The sequence below is a fragment of the Salvelinus fontinalis genome, chromosome 2 (genome assembly GCF_029448725.1).
Source record: "Salvelinus fontinalis isolate EN_2023a chromosome 2, ASM2944872v1, whole genome shotgun sequence".
NCBI classification, from domain to species: Eukaryota; Metazoa; Chordata; class Actinopteri; order Salmoniformes; family Salmonidae; genus Salvelinus; species Salvelinus fontinalis.
In genome coordinates, this window is record NC_074666.1 from 24,084,285 (window position 1) to 24,105,470 (window position 21,186).

Here is a 21,186-nt window from a genome sequence, read left to right on the forward strand (position 1 = left end):
GAATAATAGTAAGCACATACGTATCATATACTGTTAAAAGGCATGCTGCCATTTAAGCAATCTGTTTGAATGCTCCACTTGATTGATTTGCTGGTGTTTCTGCTATAGGCCTCTGCGGGAGGCAGATCATTTGAAATACCGGTAGGTCAGTTTTGCTGCCGTGCATAACTTCAGCGAGCATGTACTGGGTCATTAGCTGTGTTTCGGTGTTTCTGTCAAGAGCTTGAGCTATATATTTATGTTTTATAATATAGGCTATTGCTTATTATTTGCAGATAAAATAGGTGTTTTTTGACCGTTTTGTCCTTTCCGTGGTGCTGATCGACTTATACTGGTTAATTTCTGACCGCCGTCCATGGTGCTGAATGTATTGGCTATATTGCGGCTTCTCTGGTAACAGCTTCAAATGTGCCCTCAGATTAGGTTCTGCTCTGCTGTTACAATGCTTAGTAATATTAACACACTGCCTTACCAACAAAATTATTACAATTTTAAGGGAAATATGGGTGGTGATTGGGGCCAGAGACAGGATTGTGTCGAGGCACAGGTCTGGGAAAAGGTACCAAAAAAATGATGCAGCATTGAAGGTCCCCATGAACACAGTGGAATCCATCATTCTTAAATCGAAGAAGTTTAGAACCACAAAGACTCTTCCTAGAGCTGGCTTCCCAGCCAAACTGAGCAATCAAAGGAGAAGGTATTTAGTCAGGGAGGTGACCAAGAACCTGATGGTCACTCCGACAGAGCTCTGGAGTTCCTTTGTGGAGATGGGAGAACCTACCAGAAGGACAACCATTTCTGCAGCACTCCACCAATCAGGCCTTTATGGTAGAGTGGCCAGACGGAAGCCACTCCTTAGTATAATGCACATGACAGCGCGCTTGGAGTTTTCTAAAAGGCACCTAAAGGACTCCCAGACCATGAGAAATAAGATTCTCTGGTCTGATGAAACCAAGACTGAACAATTGCCAACCGTCACGTCTGGAGGAAACCTGCCACCATCCCTACGGTGAAGCGTGGTGGTGCCAGCATCATGCTGTGGGGATGTTTTTCAGCGGCAGGGACTGGGAGACTAGTCAGGATTGAGGGAAAGATGAATGGAGCAAAGTAAAAAGAGATCCTTGATGAAAACCTGCTCCAGAGCGCTCAGGACCTCAGACTGGGGCGAAGGTTCACCTTCCAACAGGACAACGACCCTAAGCACACAGCCAAGACAACACAGGAGTGGCTTTGGGACAAGTCTCTCAATGTCCTTGAGTGGCTTAGCCAGAACCCAATCGAACATCTCTAGAGAGTCCTGAAATTGGCTGTGCAGCGACACTCCCCATCCAATGTGACAGATCTTGAGAGGATCCTCAGAGAAGAATCGGAGAAACTCCCCAAACACAGGTGTGCCAATCTTGTAGCATCATAGCTGAGGCTGTAATCACTGCCAAAGGTATTTCAACAAAGTACTGGGTAAACGGTCTTAATAGTTATGTAAATGTGTTTAAAAAAAATAAATATATATTTTTTTATAAATTTGATAAAATTTCTTAACCTGTTTTGCTTTGTCAGTTTTGGGTATTGTGTGTAGATTGACTAGGGGGGGGGGGGACGATTTAATCTATTTTATAATAAGGCTGTAACGTAACAAAATGTGGAAAAATTCAAACGGTCTGAATACGGTCTTATTTTAGTCATTTTGGTCCGCAGGCCTATAAAATGGGGGCCACATTTTTCCCATCCTGGCTTACATGATGAGATTAGTATTTTATAGACAAAGGAGCGAGATTGGTTTTATTTGTCATATGCCAGCCAAGCATCGGTTTTCATGTCACCAGAATAAGGCACCTCAATATTTATTGGAAAGGAGCATCAAGCTCATCACCTTGCACTTTCACCACCCTGTGAACTTCATCATAATTTGTAATCTATAGCTTAATAAACTGCATGCTTTCCTGTCATCGCATGACTCCATGTTTACTTTAATATGATGGTTATTATATCAATATTTGCACATTAGTGTTTTCACTGACAATTATCGCATAATTAATTTTACTGACACAAAAAGATCCCAACTTGTCTAGCATATTTTGTTCTGTCTACATTTCGAAAGTTTACTGAAAAATGTTCTGTTTCCATCAGGCCTGTTATGGCATTTTGTATCTGATGTACTTTACTCACATAAAAAGGTTGCCCCCCAAAAAATCCTACAAATGATTTACCTCCTTTTAAAGATCATCGGGTTTCCAAGCCCAAAAACATTATTATGGGGTCTTTTTGTTCTAGTTTCATGAGGAATCATCAGTAAAGCCTTTTATCCCACTACTATAATTTGGACGGTAGGTAACCTAGAGGTTAGAGCGTTGGGCTAGTAACCGAAAGGTTGCTAGATCGAATCCCCGAGCCGACAAGGTAAATATCTGTCATTCTTCCCCTGAACAAGGCAGTTAACCCACTGTTCCTAGGCCGTCCTTGTAAATAAGAATTTGTTCTAAACTGACTTCCCTAGTCAGTTAAGAAAGGTAAAGGTAAATAAAATAAAAAATACTTTACTAGCCTCAATTTTTCAACACACTCTTACACTCTTACATGTCTAAACTTTGTCCTCTAACATAATTTAATGCACAGATAATGCTAACATTTCCCAACCTCTTTTTATATTTTTTTTATTGAACTTATATTTTTATCATACTGAGACCAAGGTCTCTTTTACAGATGAGTCCTGAATTACATCAATTATAGTAAATACACACATCCATATAAATACAAAATGCAAGCAGATCTTGATACCTGAATACACTTGAAAGTGATTTCTTCATGACGTGGAATATCTCTTATATTCAGTTTTCTCTATTACTTCAGACTTCCAATGGTTGCTTGCCTCCAAACACTGAACATTACATTTGGTTTCATTCACTCTATATCACAGGGGGGTTTGCCATTGTGTTCCTGGTACGAACCAGCCAGGGGCTCCGCTGTGCTCTCAAGAGGATGTATGTCAACAATGAGCACGACCTACAGGTGTGCAAGCGAGAGATCCAGATTATGGTGAGTTGCTGTGGGATTACCCCACGGCATGCTTGAAAAGGGAGCTATTATGTCTAGTTCTCTCCTTTGCTCACATGAAAACACATGCATGACACGCATACAGGCAGCTCTACAAACTCTGCAGCACCTTATGTATCAGCAATGATGATTTGCAACCAAATTTCCCTCAGGAGACAAAGTTTGCATTTGAGTGGCATGATAATGTTCACTCTGTCTTTTAATGTAATGTGCTTGTCCTTGTGCTCTCGCAGAAGGACCTGGTCGGCCATAAGAACATCGTTGGCTATCTGGACTCTAGTATCACCACTTGTGGAGGAGGAGATGTGTGGGAAGTGCTCATCCTCATGGACTACTGTAAAGGTGAGTGCTTACTGAAGGATCAGTGTTCAATCAAGTGTAGTTCAGTCCTCAAAAGTGACTATGAAAGGTAGAAATAAAGGCGGGCTCCTGTCACTCCACTTGTAGTCCACATGAGGGCGCTTTCTGTCTAACTATATTCTGTCCTCCATATAGGCCTACCGCTGGTGTGGTGACTTTCTTGAAATGATGTGTTTAACCGTTCAGTTTTTCCACAAAAAAATGTGGTGTAGATAATGTGATTGTTTAAGCTTATCTCTAGGAAATATTTGTTTTAAATCAAAGCCCGTTTTTTTCAGGACTGTTCAGATCAAACATTTTTTACTTCTGTCTTTGTATCTTTGCACCTCATTTGACTTCTGTGCTGCACCAGGTTTTTTTCTCAGGATGTGAAGGCATGTTCATACTTTCGGTTCTAAGAACGTATAAAATAGGACTAGTAGACGTACTTTAACCCTACCCTCTTTAAGAAAAATATGTGTTTCCTTTGAACTGTGAATGTTGCCATTCTTTTGTGAGTGTTATTATCCATTGTGACATTGGCTTTCTAGAACTCTTTCACTCCAAGGCTAACTTTACTTATCACGCTAACAGCTAGTCAAGCACGGCCAATCTGGGGTCATATATTTCTTTCTTTCGTTCGCAGAATAATTTGCTCTTAATAATGTAATGATAGAGCAGCCTAACCTTTTCCGCTCTATGGGAGAACTGTCACAATGAAGAGGACACTTAAGTGTTCATTGAAAGACAACACATTTCTGAAATTATTAAAAAGTTGTGAGGTTATGAATTGGCTCTTTAAGTTTTGTGTATTGGACCATTTTTTATTTAATTTGATCTCTGTGGCTCAACCTTGAAGACCATACATACTGTATAGACAGTTTTATAAATCTATCAACATGTTGATAATACAATGTTTGAAATACTGTACATTAGATCCTACTTTTCAGACTGCATTTCCTTCAGTGAGCTTTATCCCGATTTTCATACCGTCATACCGTTTCTGTACCATATCAGGGTGTACGATTTTACCAATTGTGCACACAAGGGGCACTATTTCAACAAAAAACAAATAAATATATATATTTTAACTCAGCAAAAATAGAAACACCCCTTTTTCAGGACCCTGTCTTTCAAAGATAATTCATAAAAATCCAAATAACTTCACAGATCTTCATTGTAAAGGGTTTAAACACTGTTTCCCATGCTTGTTCAATGAACAATAAACAATTAATGAACATGCACCTGTGGAACGGTCATTAAGACACTAACAGCTTACAGACGTAGGTAATTAAGGTCACAGTTATGAAAACTTAGGACACTAAAGAGGCCTTTCTACTGACTGTGAAAAACACCAAAAGAAAGATGCCCAGCGTCCCTGCTCATCAGCGTAAACGTGCCTTAGGCATGCTGCACGGAGGCATGAGGACTACAGATGTGGCCAGGGCAATACATTTCAATGTCTGTACTGTGAGACACCTAAGACAGTGCTACAGGGAGACAGGACAGACAGCTAATCCTCCTCACAGTGGCAGACCACATGTAACAATACATGCACAGGATCGGTACATCCTAACATCACACCTGTGGGACAGGTACAGGATGGCAACAACAACTGCCCGAGTTACACCAGGGACGCATAATCCCTCCATCAGTGCTCAGACTGTCCGCAATGGGCTGAGAGAGGCTGGACTGACGGCTTGTAGGACTGTTGTAAGGTTGGTCCTCACCAGACATCACCGGCAACAATGTTGCCTATGGGCACAAACCCACTGTCGCTGGACCAGACAGGACTGGCAAAATGTGCTCTTCTTTGACGAGTTGCGGTTTTGTCACATCAGGGGTGATGGTTCAGATTCACATTTATCTTTGAAGGAATGAGCGTTACACTTTTAGCCACTTAGCTAGCAAGTTAGCAAACCAAATGCATAGCTGGAGCCCCTGAGCTGGATGTAATTTATTTGAGACATCTTAGATTATAGTTCTACTTAACTTATAGTTGGTTATAAGCAGTGTCGCAGCATGCATCCCAGCAGTCCACTGCGATATTGAAAATCATATTGTCTGTATTTTGAAACACCCTGGTATACAGTATATCGCCCAAGCCTAGTGAGCTTCCACATCACAGCTATATAACACCATGTGCAACCTCTGAGTAAAGACACCTATTGTGAAGTGGCCATTTTAGATTATCAAGAGACTGAGTGTCTGAGTGCAAGATAGGTGTGACTGAGTGTGGCTGTAAGCTCCATTCCCAGTATGTGTTCAGTAATGAAATTGTGTGGTGTATCTTTGCAGGAGGCCAGGTGGTGAACCTGATGAACCAGCGTCTGCAGACAGGCTTCACCGAGGCAGAGGTACTGCAGATCTTCTGTGATACGTGTGACGCTGTGTCTCGACTGCACCAGGGCAAGACACCCATCATCCACAGGGACCTTAAGGTATGGGGAGGACAGATGTAGGATTTTAATTTGATCACCCGGTTGCAGGAGAACTTTCCTGCAATGCGGGAAATGTAAAACTTATAGTGTATTTTAGGTTTAAAAATGCTTCTGAAGTTTAATTTCCACTTTGATATTTCAGACATGATTTTCCCTTACGAAAAATGTATCAACCCCCCCAAAAATTCCATTAATTATAATTCACATGAAAATTCACTGTTGCTGCAGGATTATTTTCCTGCTGTAGCAAACTGGCTCAAATTAAGATCCTACATCTGTAGGACCCCTCTCTGGTGTTTTCTCCCACCTTCTTTCTTTGCTCTTGCTCCCTCTTTCCTCAACTTCTTCTTGGCTTAGTCTTGCTGTTATATAGGCAAGCTGTTACCGGTATTTATATATGCCATTCAGCAGACACTTTTTTTTATCCAATTCACATGATATATTTTTTAAATAGCAGCCATTACGTGACTCATTCTGTAGTTCTCTGGCTCTGTTTGACTCTTCTTCTCCTTTGTGTTTCTGCAGGTGGAAAACATCCTGTTACATGATAAGGGTCACTACGTGCTGTGTGACTTCGGAAGCGCCACCAATAAGTTCCAGAACCCACAGACCGAAGGAGTGCCAGTAGTCGATGAGGAAATAAAAAAGTTTGTGAACCTACAGTCAGAGTTTTTCACAATTCCTGACATTTCATCTGAGTAAAGATTCCCTGTCTTAGATCAGTTAGGATCACCACTTTATTTTAAGAATGTGAAATGTCAGAATAATAGTATAGAGTATGATTTATTTCAGCTTTTATTTCATTCACCGCATTCCCATTGGGCCAGAAGTTTACATATACTCAATTAGTATTTGGTAGCATTGCCTTTAAATTGTTTAATTTTGGTCAAATGTTTCGGGTAGCTTTCCACAAGCTTCCAACAATAAGTTGGGTGAATTTTGGCCCATTCCTCCTGACAGAGCTGGTGTAACTGAGTCAGGGTTGTAGGCCTCCTTGCATGCTTTTTCAGTTCTGCCCACATATTTTCTATAGGATTGAGGTCAGGGCTTTGTGATGGCCACTCCAATACCTTGACGTCCTTAAGTCATTTTGTCACAACTTTGGAAGTATGCTTGGGGTCATTGTCCATTTGGAAGACCCATTTGCGACCAAGCTTTAACTTCCTGATTGATATCTTGAGATGTTGCTAAAATATATCCACATAATTTTCCTACCTCATGATACCATCTATTTTGTGAAGTGCACCAGTCCCTTCTGCAGCAAAGCACCCCCACAACATGATGCTGCCAATCCCGTGCTTCACGGTTGGGATGGTGTTCTTCGGCTTGCAAGCCTCTCCCTTTTTCCTCCAAACATAACGATGGTCATTATGGCCAAACAGTTCTATTTTTGTTTCATCAGACCAGAGGACATTTCTCCAAAATGTACGATCTTTGTCACCATGTGCAGTTGCAAACTGTAGTCTGGCTTTTTTTATGGCGGTTTTGGAGCAGTGGCTTCTTCCATGCTGAGCGAACATTCAGGTTATGTCGATATAGGACTCGTTTTACTGTGGATATAGATACTTTCGTACCTGTTTCCTCCAGCATCTTCACAATGTCCTTTGCTGTTGTTCTTGGATTGATTTGCACTTTTCGCACCAAAGTACGTTCATCTGTAGGAGACGGAACGCGTCTCTTTTCTGAGCGGTATGACGGCTGCGTGATCCCATGGTGTTTATACTTGCGTACTATTGTTTGTACAGATGAACGTGGTACCTTCAGGCGTTTGGAAATTGCTCCCAAGGATGAACCAGACTTGTGGAGGTCTACAAGGTGTTGGCTGATTTCTTTTGATTTTCCCATGATGTCAAGCAACGAGGCACTGGGTTTGAAGGTAGGCCTTGAAATACATCCACAGGTGCACCTCCAATTGACTCAAATTATGTCAATTAACCTATCAGAAGCTTCTAAACCCATGGCATAATTTTCTGGAATTGTCCAAGCTGTTTAAAGGCACAGTCAACTGTGATACAGTGAACTATAAGTGAAATAATCTGTCTGTAAACAACTGTGGGAAAAATTACTTGTGTCATGCACAAAGTAAATGTCCTAAACGACTTGCCAAAACTATAGTTTGTTAACAAGACATTTGTGGAGTGGTTGAAAAACAAGTTTTAATGACTCCAACCTAAGTGTATGTAAACATCCGACTTCAACTGTACATGCGTACCATTTCCTGCCATTTCATTTATTTTGAAAAAAACTTTTTTACAGCCATAGAAAAGTTATTTCAAAGTCCACCTGACCTGAGCCTTTTCGTTAGTTAGTGTTAATTAGATAAAGCTTATGATGTTCATCTTCCTGTTTGTGACCTTGTTCTGTTCTCTCTCAGGTACACCACTCTGTCATATCGTGCTCCTGAGATGGTAAACCTCTACAACAGCAAGATTATCACTACTAAAGCTGACATATGGGTGAGTGGACGTTGTATTTTAGATCTAGGCTTTAGTCATGGTATCAGTGCCAGCTTCTGATTTATATGGGGCTTTTTTACAATACACTTTTCAGCAATTTGTCACAGAATACCCATGAAAATGATATAAAATATAGATGAACTAAATGAAAACTTATAGCAAGTCTTTGGCCAGTGGCAAGAGGAATCTCAGGTAGTTGGTACAGTAGGACATTTGAAAAGACATATTTGTGTGGAGAAGCCTTTTCCCATCTTGTTTCTCAAGGCATTTGGATGTTTGTTCTAAATGTTATGTAACTGAAATAGTGGGTGTTGTGTCTGTGTGGAGGCCGGTAGCCTAGAGGTTAAGAGCATTGGGCCAGTAACCGAAATGTCGCTGGTTCAAATCCCAGAGCTGACTAGGTGAAAAATCTGTGGATGTCCCTTTGAGCATGGCACTTAACCTTAATTGCTCCTGTAAGTTGCTCTGGATAACAGGGTCTGCTAAATGACTAATGTGTGTGTGTGTGGTGTGTGTGTTCCCTCCCTCCAGGCGATGGGCTGTTTGCTGTATAAGCTGTGCTACTTCACTCTACCCTTCGGGGAGAGCCAGGTGGCCATCTGTGATGGCAGTTTCACCATTCCGGACAATTCCCGCTACTCCTACGACCTGCACTGCCTCATCCGTCAGTGTTCCACCACTCACTGTATCTGCTATGAAAATTAGTGTAGATTCTACAGTGCCATTAGATATTTTAGAAGTACACTATATATACAAAAGTATGTGGACACCCCTTTAAATTAGTGGATTCGGCTGTTTTAGCCACACCCATTGCTGACAGGGGTATAAAATCGAGCACACAGCCATGCAATCTCCATAGACAAACACTGGCAGTAGAATGGCCTTACTGAAGAGCTCAGTGACTTTCAACGTGGCACCATCATAGGATGCCACCTTTCCAACAAGTCAGTTTGTTAAATGTTTGCCCTGCAAGAGCTGCCCCGGTCAACTGTAAGTGGTGTTATTGTGAAGTAGAAACGTCTAAGAGCAACAATGGCTCAGCCTTGACGCGCTAGGCAACACAAGTTCACAGAACGGGACTGCCGACTGCTGAAGCGAGTCGTGTTTAAAAATCGTCTGTCCTCCGTTGCAACACTCACTACCGAGTTCCAGACTGTCTCTGAATGTAACATCAGCACAAAGCTGTTCGTCAGGGGCTTCATGAAATGGGTTTCCATGCCCGAGCAGCCGCACACAAGCCTAAGATCACCATGCCCAATGCCAAGCGTCGGCTGGAGTGTTGTAAAGCTCGCCGCCATTGGAGCAGTGGATACGCATTCTCTTGAGTGATGAATTATGCTCCACCATCTGGCAGTCCAACGGACTAATCTAGGTTTGGCGATACCAGGAGAACGGTACCTGCCCCAACGCATAGTGCCAACTGTAAAGTTTGGTGGAGGAGGAATAATGGTCTGGGGCTGTTTTTCATGGTTCGGGCTAGGCCCCTTAGTTCTAGTGAAGGGAAATCTCAATGCTACAGCATCAAATCAAATTGTTTTAGTCACATGCGCCGAATACAACAGGTATACCTTAAAGTGAAATGCTTACTTACGAGGCCCTAACCAACAATGCAGTTTAAAAAGAATACGGATAAGAATAAGAAATAAAAGTAAGAAGTCATTAAAGAGCAGCAGTAAAATAACAATGGCGAGACAGGGGGGTACCGGTAGAGTCAATGTGCGGGGGCACCGGTTAGTTGAGGTATGTACATGTAGGTAGAGTTATTAAAGTGACTATGCATAGATGATAACAACAGAGAGTAGCAGCGGTGTAAAAGAGGGGGGGGGGGCAATGCAAATAGTCTGGGTAGCCATTTAATTCTCATGGCTTGGGGGTAGAAGCTGTTTAAAAGCCTCTTGGACCTAGACTTGGCGCTCCGATACCGCTTGCTGTGCAGTAGCAGAGAGAACAGTCTCTGACTAGGGTGGCTGGAGTCTTTGACAATTTTTAGGGCCTTCCTCTGACACCGCCTGGTGTAGAGGTCCTGGATGGCAGGAAGCTTGGCCCCGGTGATGTTCTGGGCCGTTCACACTACCCTCTGTAGTGCCTTGAGATCGGAGGCCGAGCAGTTGTCATACCAGGAAGTGATGCAACCAGTCAGGATGCTCCCGATGGTGCAGCTGTAGAGCCTTTTGAGGATCTGAGGACCCATGCCAAATCTTTTCAGTCTCCTGAGGGGGAATAGGTTTCGTCTTACCATCTTCACGACTGTCTTGACCTTCTAGACATTTCTGGATTATTCTAGACGATTGTGTGATTCTAACTTGGTGGCAACAGTTTGAGGAAGGCCCTTTCCTGTTTCAGCATGACAATGCCCCCGTGCACAAAGCAAGGTCTATACAGAAATGTTTTTCGAGATTGGTGTGGAAGAACTTGACTGGCCAACACAGAGCCCTGACCTCAATCCCATTGAACACCTTTGGGATGAATTGGAACGCCGACTGCGAGCCAGGCCTAATTGCCCAACATTAGTGCACGACCTCACTAATGCTCTTGTGGCTGAATGGAAGCAAGTCCCCCCCAGCAATGTTCCAACATCTAGTGGAAAGCCTTCCCAGAAGAGTGGAGGCTGTTATAGCACCAAAGGGGGACCCATCTCCATATTAATGCCCGTGATTTTGGAATGAGATGTTCGATGAGCAGGTGTCCACATACTTTTGTCCACTTAGTGTATATAGTATCAGTCCTGTACAACATGTTACCTCTTCATCTAACCATGCTTAATCTACCTGTTGTGGGATAGTCAGTGTGTTGCTTTTGTCTCTTCTGGTGTGGTTTGATTGGTGTCTCACTTTTTCTCTCACCCACCTCCTCCACCTCTCCTTCTCATTCTGTTGGTGTTTGTCAGGGTACATGCTGGAGCCCGACCCTGACAAAAGACCTGACATCTACCAGGTGTCCTACTTTGCTTTTAAACACGCTCGTCGGGACTGCCCTGTTCAGAATGTTAAGGTCAGTCTTTCTCTGCTCTGGAGACAGTCTACACTGAGTGTACAAAACATTAGGAACACCTTCCTGTTATTGAGTTGCACTGCCTTTTGGCCTCAGAACAGCCTCAGTTCTTTGGGGCATTCCACAGGGATGCAGGCCCCTGTTGACTCCAATGCTTCCCACAGTTGTGTGAAGTTGGCTGGGTATCCTTTGGTTGGTGGACCATTCTTGAGACACACAGGAAACTGTTGAGTGTGAAAAACCCAGCAGCGTTGTAGTTCTTGATGCACTCAAACCGGTGCGCCTGGCACCTACTACCATACCCCGCTCAAAGGCGCTTAAATCTTTTGTTTTGCCCATTCACCTTCTGACTGGCACATCTCAGTTGTCTCAAGGCTTAGAAATCATTCTTTAACCTGTCTCCTCCCCTTCATCTACACTGATTTTGAAGTGGATTTAACAAGTGACATCAATAAGGAATTATATCTTTCACCTGAATTCACCTGGTCAGTCTATGTCATGGAAAGAACATGTGTCCTTAATGTTTTGTACAGTGTATGTGGGTCAGTCTATCTCTGTGCTAGGATGTCTCTCTCTAGTGTTTCCTGTATGTTTAAGTTCTCTGCTCTGACATTGGCCTCAGGGCCAGATCTACCAATGTTCTATTCAATCCATGCCTGAATCTACTGAATGTGCTTGTCATATGGATCCATTCCCTCCCAAATATGAATTTCCAATACTTTTACCTGTAATCATATAGAACTCTCCAATTCCTGCTCAACTCCCTGAGCCGATCAAAGCCAGCGAGGCTGCTGCAGCGAAGAAGAGCCAGAGCCAGACACAGAGTAAGGCCAGGTAAGTCTGTGGTGTTTGTCATACAGGGAGCTGCCTGAGTAATCTTGTAGTTGTTGTTATTATATGCAGCAGTATTGAGGCCAGTATCCATGTTTTTTCAGTTGTGTGTTCTCTGTTCTGCTTTAACATCATTCATAAGGTAATTTCATACCATTGACAAGTTGATCACCAACTCTCACCTTTTTCCCCCCAGACTGACAGACCCCATCCTCACCACTGAGACCTCCATCACGCCCCGGCAGAGGCCCAAAGCGGGCCACGCCCAGCCCAGCGCTGGGATCCTACCCATCCAGCCGGCTGCCCTCACCCCTCGCAAACGGGCCAACCTACCTGCCGGGGGGGCCCTTCCTCTTGGTATGAACCCACCCTCACTCTGTCACTCTGCCTATTTACTGAGGCATGTTAAAAGTTAATTCAGAAAGTATTCACACCCCTTGACTTTTTCCACATTTTGTTGTGTTACAAAGTAGGATTTAATTTTCTTTTTTTTTGCTCAACGATTGTCGTGGATTTTCAGTACTGAGAGAGACTTGGTCATTTCTTCAAACAATCATCTTTATTTAATATTGATAAATTATTGCAATAATGAGACCGTCAGCCCAACAGTTTTGACTGACTGTTAGGCTGAGAGTATGAATCATACAGACAATGCACAGTTCATACAGCTAATACCCAGAATGCTTGGTTCCACCCCTCCCATAAAGATTTTTATTTTGTATTTATTTCACCTTTATTTAACCAGGTAGGCCAGTTGAGAACAAGTTCTCATTTAGAACTGCGACCTGGCCAAGATAAAGCAAAGCAGTGCGACAAAAACAGCAACACAGTTACACAAACATACAGTCAATAACACAATAGAAAAATCTGTATACAGTGTGTGCAAATGAAGTAAGGAGGTAAGGCAATAAATAGGCCAATAGTGGTGAAGTAATTACAATGTAGCAATTTACACTGGAGTAATATATGTGCAGATGAGGATGTGCAAGTAGAAATACTGGTGTGCAAAAGAGCAGAAAAACAAAAACAAATATGGGGATGAGGTAGGTAGTTGGTTGGATGGGCTATTTACAGATGGGCTGTGTACAGCTGCAGCGATCGGTAAGCTGCTCTGACAGCTGACGCTTAAAGTTAGTTAGGGAGATATAAGTCTCCAACTTCAGTGATTTTTGCAATTCGTTCCAGTCATTGGCAGCAGAGAACTGGAAGGAAAGGCGGCCAAAGGAAGTGTTGGCTTTGGAGATGACCAGTGAAATATACCTTCTGGAGCGCGTGCTACAGGTGGGTGTTGCTATGGTGACCAGTGAGCTGAGATAAGGCGGAGCTTTACCTAGCAAAGACTTATAGATGACCTGGAGCCAGTGGGTTTGGCGACGAATATGTAGCGAGGACCAGCCAACAAGAGCGTACAGGTTGCAGTGGTGGGTAGTATATGGGGCTTTGGTGACAAAACGGACGGCACTGTAATAGACTGCATCCAATTTGTTGAGTAGAGTGTTGGAGGCTATTTTGTAAATGACATTGCCAAAGTCAAGGATCGCTAGGATAGTCAGTTTTACAAGGGCATGTTTGGCAGCATGAGTGAAGGAGGCTTTGTTGTGAAATAGGAAGCCGATTCTAGATTTAACTTTGGAGATGCTTAATGTGAATCTGGAAGGAGAGTTTACAGTCTAGCTTGGGGGGCACCATGAGCCACTTTGGGCTTTCCTGTCTTTTTCTGCCCCTGGTGTTATCTTAACCTCCGACCCTGGCCTAATTTCCCAGGCCAGGATGTCTAAGAACCATTGAGGCATTTATTCTACTCCTCTCTATCCCTGTCACAACCACCCCACATCCTGTCCCTAGAAGGCCAGCTGTAGGTTTTATCACCAGGAAGCTAGAGTGGACACCATACAACTCAGCATTAGCAGGACAGAAATATCTCACTGTTTAAGTAAATAATTGTTACATTTCCAACAAGTCAGGTGAATACATAATTTGTCCCTCACGCGATCTACGCAAAATATTGTGTAATGTCAAAGTTGAAGAAAAATTCAAACATTTGTAAAAAATTAAACACTAATATACAGTATCTTGATTTGAAAGTGTTCAACCCCCTGAGTCAATATATGTTAGAATCACCTTTTGGCAGCGATTACAGCTGTGAGTCTTTCTGGGTAACTCTCTAATAGCTTTCCACACCTGGATTGTGCAACATTTGCCTGTTATTCTTTCAAAATGTTTCAAGCTCTGTCAAATTGGTTGATGATCATTGCTAGACAACCATTTTCAGGTCTTGCCATAGATTTGAAAATAGATTTAAGTTAACTGTAACTCAGCCACTCAGTGTTCTTGGTATGCAACTCCAGTGTAGATTTGGCCTTGTGTTTTAGGTTATGGTCCTGCTGAACGGTGAATTAATCTCCCAGTGTCTGGTGGAAAGCAGACTGAACCAGATTTACCTCCAGGATTTTGCCTGTGCTTATTGCCAATCCGTTTATGTTTTATCCTGAAATATTCCCCAGTTCTTAATGATTACAAGCATACCCATAACTTGATGCAGCACCACTATGCTTGAAAATATGGAGAGTGGTACTCAGTAATGTGTTGTATTGGATTTGTCCCAAATATAACACTTTGTACTCCAGAACTTATTTAGGCTTGCCTTAACAAAGAGTTTGAATACTTATTGACTCAAGACATTTCAGATTTTCATTTTTTATTAATAAAAAATAAATAAATAATGTATTTCCACTGACATTATGGCGTATTGTGTAGGTCAGTGAAAAATATGTGTAAATTACTCAATTTTAAACTCAGGCTGTAACACAATAACATTTGGAAAATAATCAAAGGGTGTGAATACTTTCTGAAGGCACTGTAGCTACTCAAGAGATAAACAGAAGTGACTGAGGTAGATTCTCTACCCTAATGGCAGTAGCTAAGTTGGAGAAAATGGAAGTAAATAAAGATGGCGGACAGTGGGTACTAGCCATGATAAATAAATGTCTGCCTAAGTGGACATGTACCCAAATAAGCGAGCTAGTTAACATTGAGCTGGACCTGCACTGACCTAAAACAGCTGTTTTCCCCTCTTCTTCGGTAACTCAAAGAAATGCCTCTGGGTGCAAACTGTTCAGAACATTCTGCGAAATTTGGTTGACTTATTTCACAAATTAGATCTTAGTTATATTTAGTCAAACATTATATGGCTCTCTTTAGAAACAAATGGCTGGTATGCTTAGAATGTCTCTCAACAGTTTCATCTAATGAGGTCTTGCCAGTGATGTATATAGCATGCAATATATTTTCTTAGTTTCATGGCTTGTATAGTAACCATATTCTGTACTCCTTGCAGGAGTGAACTTAAACCTTGCCCAGCAAGCGGCAGCCCTCCAATCACAGAAGGCACAGAACACAGCTCCACTTCAGCCAGCGACTGGCCAATCACATAGCCCTCCCAGTGAGGTCATACCCCAGCTGGGTGGAAAGCCCCAGGCTGGTGCTGAGCAGAAGCAGGTAAACTCAGGCAGCCAGCTAACACCCAAACCCACAGCCATACTACCCTGCATCCCACTGCTGGCTTCTCTCTGAAGCTAAGCAGGGTTGGGTCTGGTCGATCCTTGGATGGGAGACCAGGGGCTGTTTGTACCATGCGTCTCAGAATAGGAGTGCTGATCTAGGTTTCTGCTGCAAAAATAACTGCCATCACCAGGTGGGGGTGGATGACGTGTCTTCTGAGCATCTGGAAGCGTTTAATGAATCTAATCAATTACAGGACAAAACCCTGCAAGTTTAAAAAAAAGATTTAAGTGGGTTAATATAATTATGGTTATTTGCAACAACAACAAAAAAATTATGAAGACAATTTTCCTCTTTACCCTCTAACGGGTCTGGTAAAATTAATTTCAAAGAAATATAGCTAATTTATTTCATAGGATTTTGTTGCTTAGTGACACATCCACTTATGCCAGCTGTAAAGTGCCATCTGTATGACAAGCTGCTGCCTCAGGATTGGGTTATTGTTCAGCCAACCTTTGTATAGACTGTCATCATGGAACAAGCTTAGATAAGTAGGTCATTGAAGTGCAGGAACCTCTTGACCAAACAGAGAAGAAGTGTGCATTAGGGAGGAAATTGGATGGAAAAAAACTTTACCATAGAATTGCACCCCATTATATTTTCCTGTGATTACATTTTTTACCGTCTCCTCCTATTGCAACAATGGGTCCTTAGTTTTTAGGTAGGTAAGACAGTTTTACGTTATACCGGTATATAATTGTGAAAAAGTGAAGTGTTATGCAGGTGAACCCATGATAACAGCCACGGGCATTCTTAGTGGCACACTGTGTTGTCTATGTGTGAAGCAGCTTTGTCTTCGTTGTCTCGTTTTTTTGACGCTGTGTGCTGTCCTACGTCTTTGTGTGATAGGCTGCTGCTGCAACTGTCCTGGCTATCGCAGCAGTGGGAGGAGTCCCACCTGTGCAGACCAAGGCGGAGGCCCCGAGCACCCCTCAACAGGCCTTGCCTCTCCCGGTGGCCAGTCCTTCCCCTCAGAAGGCCCAGGCTCCGTCCAGCCCAGCCCCACCCAAAGCCCCAGCACGTCGTAAGCAGGCCAGCCAGAGCCAGGCACAGCAGCAACCATCCGCTCAGCCTACTCCAGCCCATCCTCCAGCTGCACAGCAGCCTACAGCTCGGCAGCAACCAGTTCCTCAACAACCAGTTGCCCAGCAACCAGTAGCTCAGACAGAAGCGGCCCAGCATCCACCTGTCAAGACCCAGTCCACCCCTGCCAAGACCAGTCACAACACAGCTGAGACTGAGACGGTAACATACCTGCAGCCTGCACCGCGTCTGCTCCCTGAGCTGTCAGACACACTCAAAACCTGCTTGAAAGTGACATCAGGCCATCCATTGTTCCACCCAGCCATCTATCGTCATGCCAATGCCATCAAATCAAATTTATTTATATAACCCTTCTTACATCAGCTGATATTTCAAAGTGCTGTACAGAAACCCAGCCTAAAACCCCAAACAGCAAGCAATGCAGGTGTAGAAGCACAGTAGCTAGGAAAAACTCCCTAGAAAGGACAAAACCCAGGAAGAAACCTAGAGAGGAACCAGGCTATGAGGGGTGGCCAGTCCTCTTCTGGCTGTGCCGGGTGGAGATTATAACAGAACATGGCCAAGATGTTCAAATGTTCATAAATGACCAGCATGGTCAAATAATAATAATCACAGTAGTTGTCGAGGGTGCAGCAAGTCAGCACCTCAGGAATAAATGTCAGTTGGCTTTTCATAGCCGATCATTAAGAGTATCTCTACCGCTCCTGCTGTCTCTAGAGAGTTGCAAACAGCAGGTCTGGGACAGGTAGCACGTACGGTGAACAGGTCAGGGTTCCATAGCCGCAGGCAGAACAGTTGAAACTGGAGCAGCAGCACGGCCAGGTAGACTGGGGACAGCAAGGAGTAATCATGCCAGGTAGTCCTGAGGCATGGTCCTAGGGCTCAGGTCCTCCGAGAGAGAGAAAAAAGAGAAAGAGAGAATTAGAGAGAGCATACTTAAATTCACACAGGCTGTTTTTTCCTGTCCGTCTTTCACTTCATTTTACTTTGTTTCCCTCATTTTCTTTAGTGTTGTATGTATTTGTATTTGGCATTGAAAGTGAATAATTAGTGAGTGTTATTGGGTTTTGTTATTTTTCATGAGTCGTCCTCTGTTTAATTCTTCTCCCTTCAGTTGGACTGTGAGATTTGTATTGTTTATATTATTGTTTCTTATACTTCCTCTCTCCGTCCCTCTGTCCATGACTCCGCACCACTCTCCAAAGGCAGCAGAGCGCACCCCGAGTAACGTTACCCAGCATGCAGTCGGTGGGCTACCTGGAAGTAACTCCGGCCTACTACTGCAAGAGGCCACAGCAGAGGATGACCTCAACCAGTTAATGTAAGATATGCATGACATCATCACCAGAAATATCAGACTTAGTTAAATATGTCTAGATTTCAATGTGTAATAAAAAGCATGAGCTGGCGCACACCCACTGAAAATTATTTTGTGGAAAGGTGCTGACTAACAGCGAATAAACTTTAAACTATAAAAAAATAAATAGAGTCGCACACTCTATATATAAACTCCTAGTATTTAATTGGGTAAACCACCAACGTTTTGGCATCACTTCTTCAGTGTGTAACAACAAATTGACCTGTTCCGGCATTTGTGTGTTTTTCCAGATCTGTCGGTAAAACTCCACCCAATTCCACCCGGTCCCTTCAGCAGAGTGTTTGTGAACCAGCACAAGACGGCAACTTTGCTGCCTTTGCCCATTCCCCTACCCTCGGCCCTGCCACCGGTTCCCCCACGCAGCCCGCCTGGAACCCTTTTGGTGATGATGACTTCTCCAATCTCGGTGCAGAGCAACTGATTAACAAAGACCTGGTTGATGAACAGGCTGATGGTGAGGCTGTTTGTGTGTGTGCGCATGTGCGTGTTGCACACACAACGGAATACTGTGTGTTCTCAATTCTAAGAGATAGGTGCTAAAAATACACCCTTAGACCTAATTTCTAACATATCCTCTGCTGTAATCGTATTTCCAATCAGATAAAGCTGTATCATTCACTTTGACCTTATCGCTATTAGACGTGGCTGCAGAAGAAGAGGTGGAGACGGCCCCCACAGAGGAACTGATACCTGGCCTGCTGGAGGTCTCCTCTCCTGGGGAAACAACACCCCAACCTGCTGGTGAGACCCTTCTCATCCCCATCACTCATAGTGGTTCAATCCTCTCTGGCTCAGTCGGTAGAGCGTGGTGCTTGCACCGCCAAGGGTTGTGGGTTCAATTCCCACTGGCGCCACCCATACGTAAAATGTATGCATGTCACTTTGGATTGAAGTCACTTTGGATTGAAGCGTCTGCAAAATGGCATATATTAATATTATATTAATGTCCCTACAGTATACAGTGCATTCGGAAAGTATTCAGACCCCTTGACTTTTTACATATTTTGTTATGTTACAGCCTCATTCTAAAAATGTATTAAAGTCGATGGCTTGATAGTTTTTTGCAGATCACACAGCCGTCATACCACTCAGGAAGGAGACACGTTCTGTCTCATAGAGATCAAATCAAATCAAATGTTATTTGTCACATACACATGGTTAGCAGATGTTAATGCGAGTGTACGAAATGCTTGTGCTTCTAGTTCCGACAATGCAGTAATAACCAACGAGTCATCTAACCTAACAATTCCACAACTACTACCTTATACGCACAAGTGTAAAGGGATAGAGAATATGTACATAAAGATATATGAATGAGTGATGGTACACAACGGCATAGGCAAGATGCAGTAGATGGTATCGAGTACAGTATATACATATGAGATGAGTAATGTAGGGTATGTAAACATAAAAGTGGAATAGTTTAAAGTGGCTAGTGATACATGTATTACATAAAGATGGCAAGATGCAGTAGATGATATAGAGTACAGTATATACATATACATATGAGATGAGTAATGTAGGGTATGTAAACATTATATTAAGTGGCATTGTTTAAAGTGGCTAGTGATGCATTTTTTACATACATTTTTCAATTATTGAAGTGGCTAGAGTTGAGTCAGTATGTTGGCAGCAGCCTCTCAATGTTAGTGGTGGCTGTTTAACAGTCTGATGGCCTTGAGATAGAAGCTGTTTTTCAGTCTCTCGGTCCCTGCTTTGATGCACCTGTACTGACCTCGCCTTCTGGATGATAGTGGGGTGAACAGGCAGTGGCTCGGCTAGTTGTTGTCCTTGATGATCTTTATGGCCTTCCTGTGACATGGGGTGGTGTAGGTGTCCTGGACCGGTGATGCGTTGTGCAGACCTCACTACCCTCTGGAGAGCCTTACGGTTGTGGGCGGAGCAGTTGCTGTACCAAGCGGTGATACAGCCCGACAGAATGCTCTCGATTGTGCATCTAGAAGTTTGTGAGTGCTTTTGGTGACAACCCGAATTTCTTCAGCCTCCTGAGGTTGAAGAGGTGCTGCTGCGCCTTCTTCACAACGCTGTCTGTGTGGGTGGACCAATTCAGTTTGTCCGTGATGTGTACACCGAGGAACGTACTTTGGTGCGAAAGGTGCAAATCAATCCCAGAAAAACAGCAAAGGACCTTGTGAAGATGCTGGAGGAAACAGGTACGAAAGTATCTCTATATCCACAGTAAAACGAGTCCTATATCGACATAACCTGAAAGCCCACTCAGCAAGGAAGAAGCCACTGCTCCAAAACATCCATAAAAAAGCCAGACTACAGTTTGCGTCTGCACATGGGGACAAAGATCGTACTTTTTGGAGAAATGTCCTCTGGTATGATGAAACAAAAATAAAACTGTTTTGCCATAATGACCATCGTTATGTTTGGAGGAAAAAGGGGGGCTTGCAAGCCGAAGAACACCATCCCAATCGTGAGCACGGGGGTGACAGCATCATGTTTTGGGGGTGCTTTGCTGCAGGAGGGATTGTGCACTTCATGAGGATGGAAAATTATGTGGATATATTGAAGCAACATCTCAAGACATCAGTCAGGAAGTTAAAGCTTGGTCGCAAATGGGTCTTCCAAATGGACAATGACCCCAAGCATACTTCCAAAGTTGTGGCAAAATGGCTTAAGGACAACAAAGTCAAGGTATTGGAGTGGCCATCACAAAACCTGACCTCAATCCTATAGAAAATGTGTGGGCAGAACTGAAAAAACGTATGTGAGCAAGGAGGCCTACAAACCTGACTCAGTTACACCAGCTCTGTCAGGAGGAATGGGTCATGTCAGGAGGAATGAGATGAAATAAATATAAGATGAAATGAATCATTCTCGCTACTATTATTCTGACACTTCACATTCTTAAAATAAAGTGGTGATCCTAACTGACCTGACAGGGAATTTTTAGTAGGATTAGAAGTTGTGAAAAACTGAGTTTAACTGTATTTGGCTATGTTGTATGTAAACTTCCCGACTGTAGATTCACAAACTTTTTTATTTCCTCATCGTCTACTGGCGCGTGCGTGCCTTTCCAAATCATGTCCAAACAATTGAATTGTCCCCAGGTAAACTCCAATGA

At 43.2% G+C, this 21,186-nt stretch overlaps 1 protein-coding gene across 6 annotated transcripts in view; it reads left to right on the forward strand.

The window, feature by feature from the left end:
• Positions 1 to 21,186, forward strand: part of LOC129815082 (AP2-associated protein kinase 1-like) — a 50,142-nt gene that overhangs the window by 19,759 nt on the left and 9,197 nt on the right. For all 6 annotated transcript variants that reach the window (XM_055868462.1, XM_055868479.1, XM_055868471.1 and 3 more), the window contains exons 2-15: positions 2,915 to 3,033; positions 3,285 to 3,393; positions 5,689 to 5,831; positions 6,357 to 6,478; positions 8,206 to 8,287; positions 8,819 to 8,951; positions 11,175 to 11,278; positions 12,018 to 12,112; positions 12,306 to 12,466; positions 15,447 to 15,607; positions 16,520 to 16,915; positions 17,920 to 18,035; positions 18,323 to 18,546; positions 18,732 to 18,833. In XM_055868462.1, coding sequence (XP_055724437.1) covers positions 2,977 to 3,033; positions 3,285 to 3,393; positions 5,689 to 5,831; positions 6,357 to 6,478; positions 8,206 to 8,287; positions 8,819 to 8,951; positions 11,175 to 11,278; positions 12,018 to 12,112; positions 12,306 to 12,466; positions 15,447 to 15,607; positions 16,520 to 16,915; positions 17,920 to 18,035; positions 18,323 to 18,546; positions 18,732 to 18,833 — 2,005 coding nt within the window. In that variant the 5' untranslated portion in view covers positions 2,915 to 2,976. The remainder of the gene's footprint in view (positions 1 to 2,914; positions 3,034 to 3,284; positions 3,394 to 5,688; positions 5,832 to 6,356; positions 6,479 to 8,205; positions 8,288 to 8,818; positions 8,952 to 11,174; positions 11,279 to 12,017; positions 12,113 to 12,305; positions 12,467 to 15,446; positions 15,608 to 16,519; positions 16,916 to 17,919; positions 18,036 to 18,322; positions 18,547 to 18,731; positions 18,834 to 21,186) is intronic.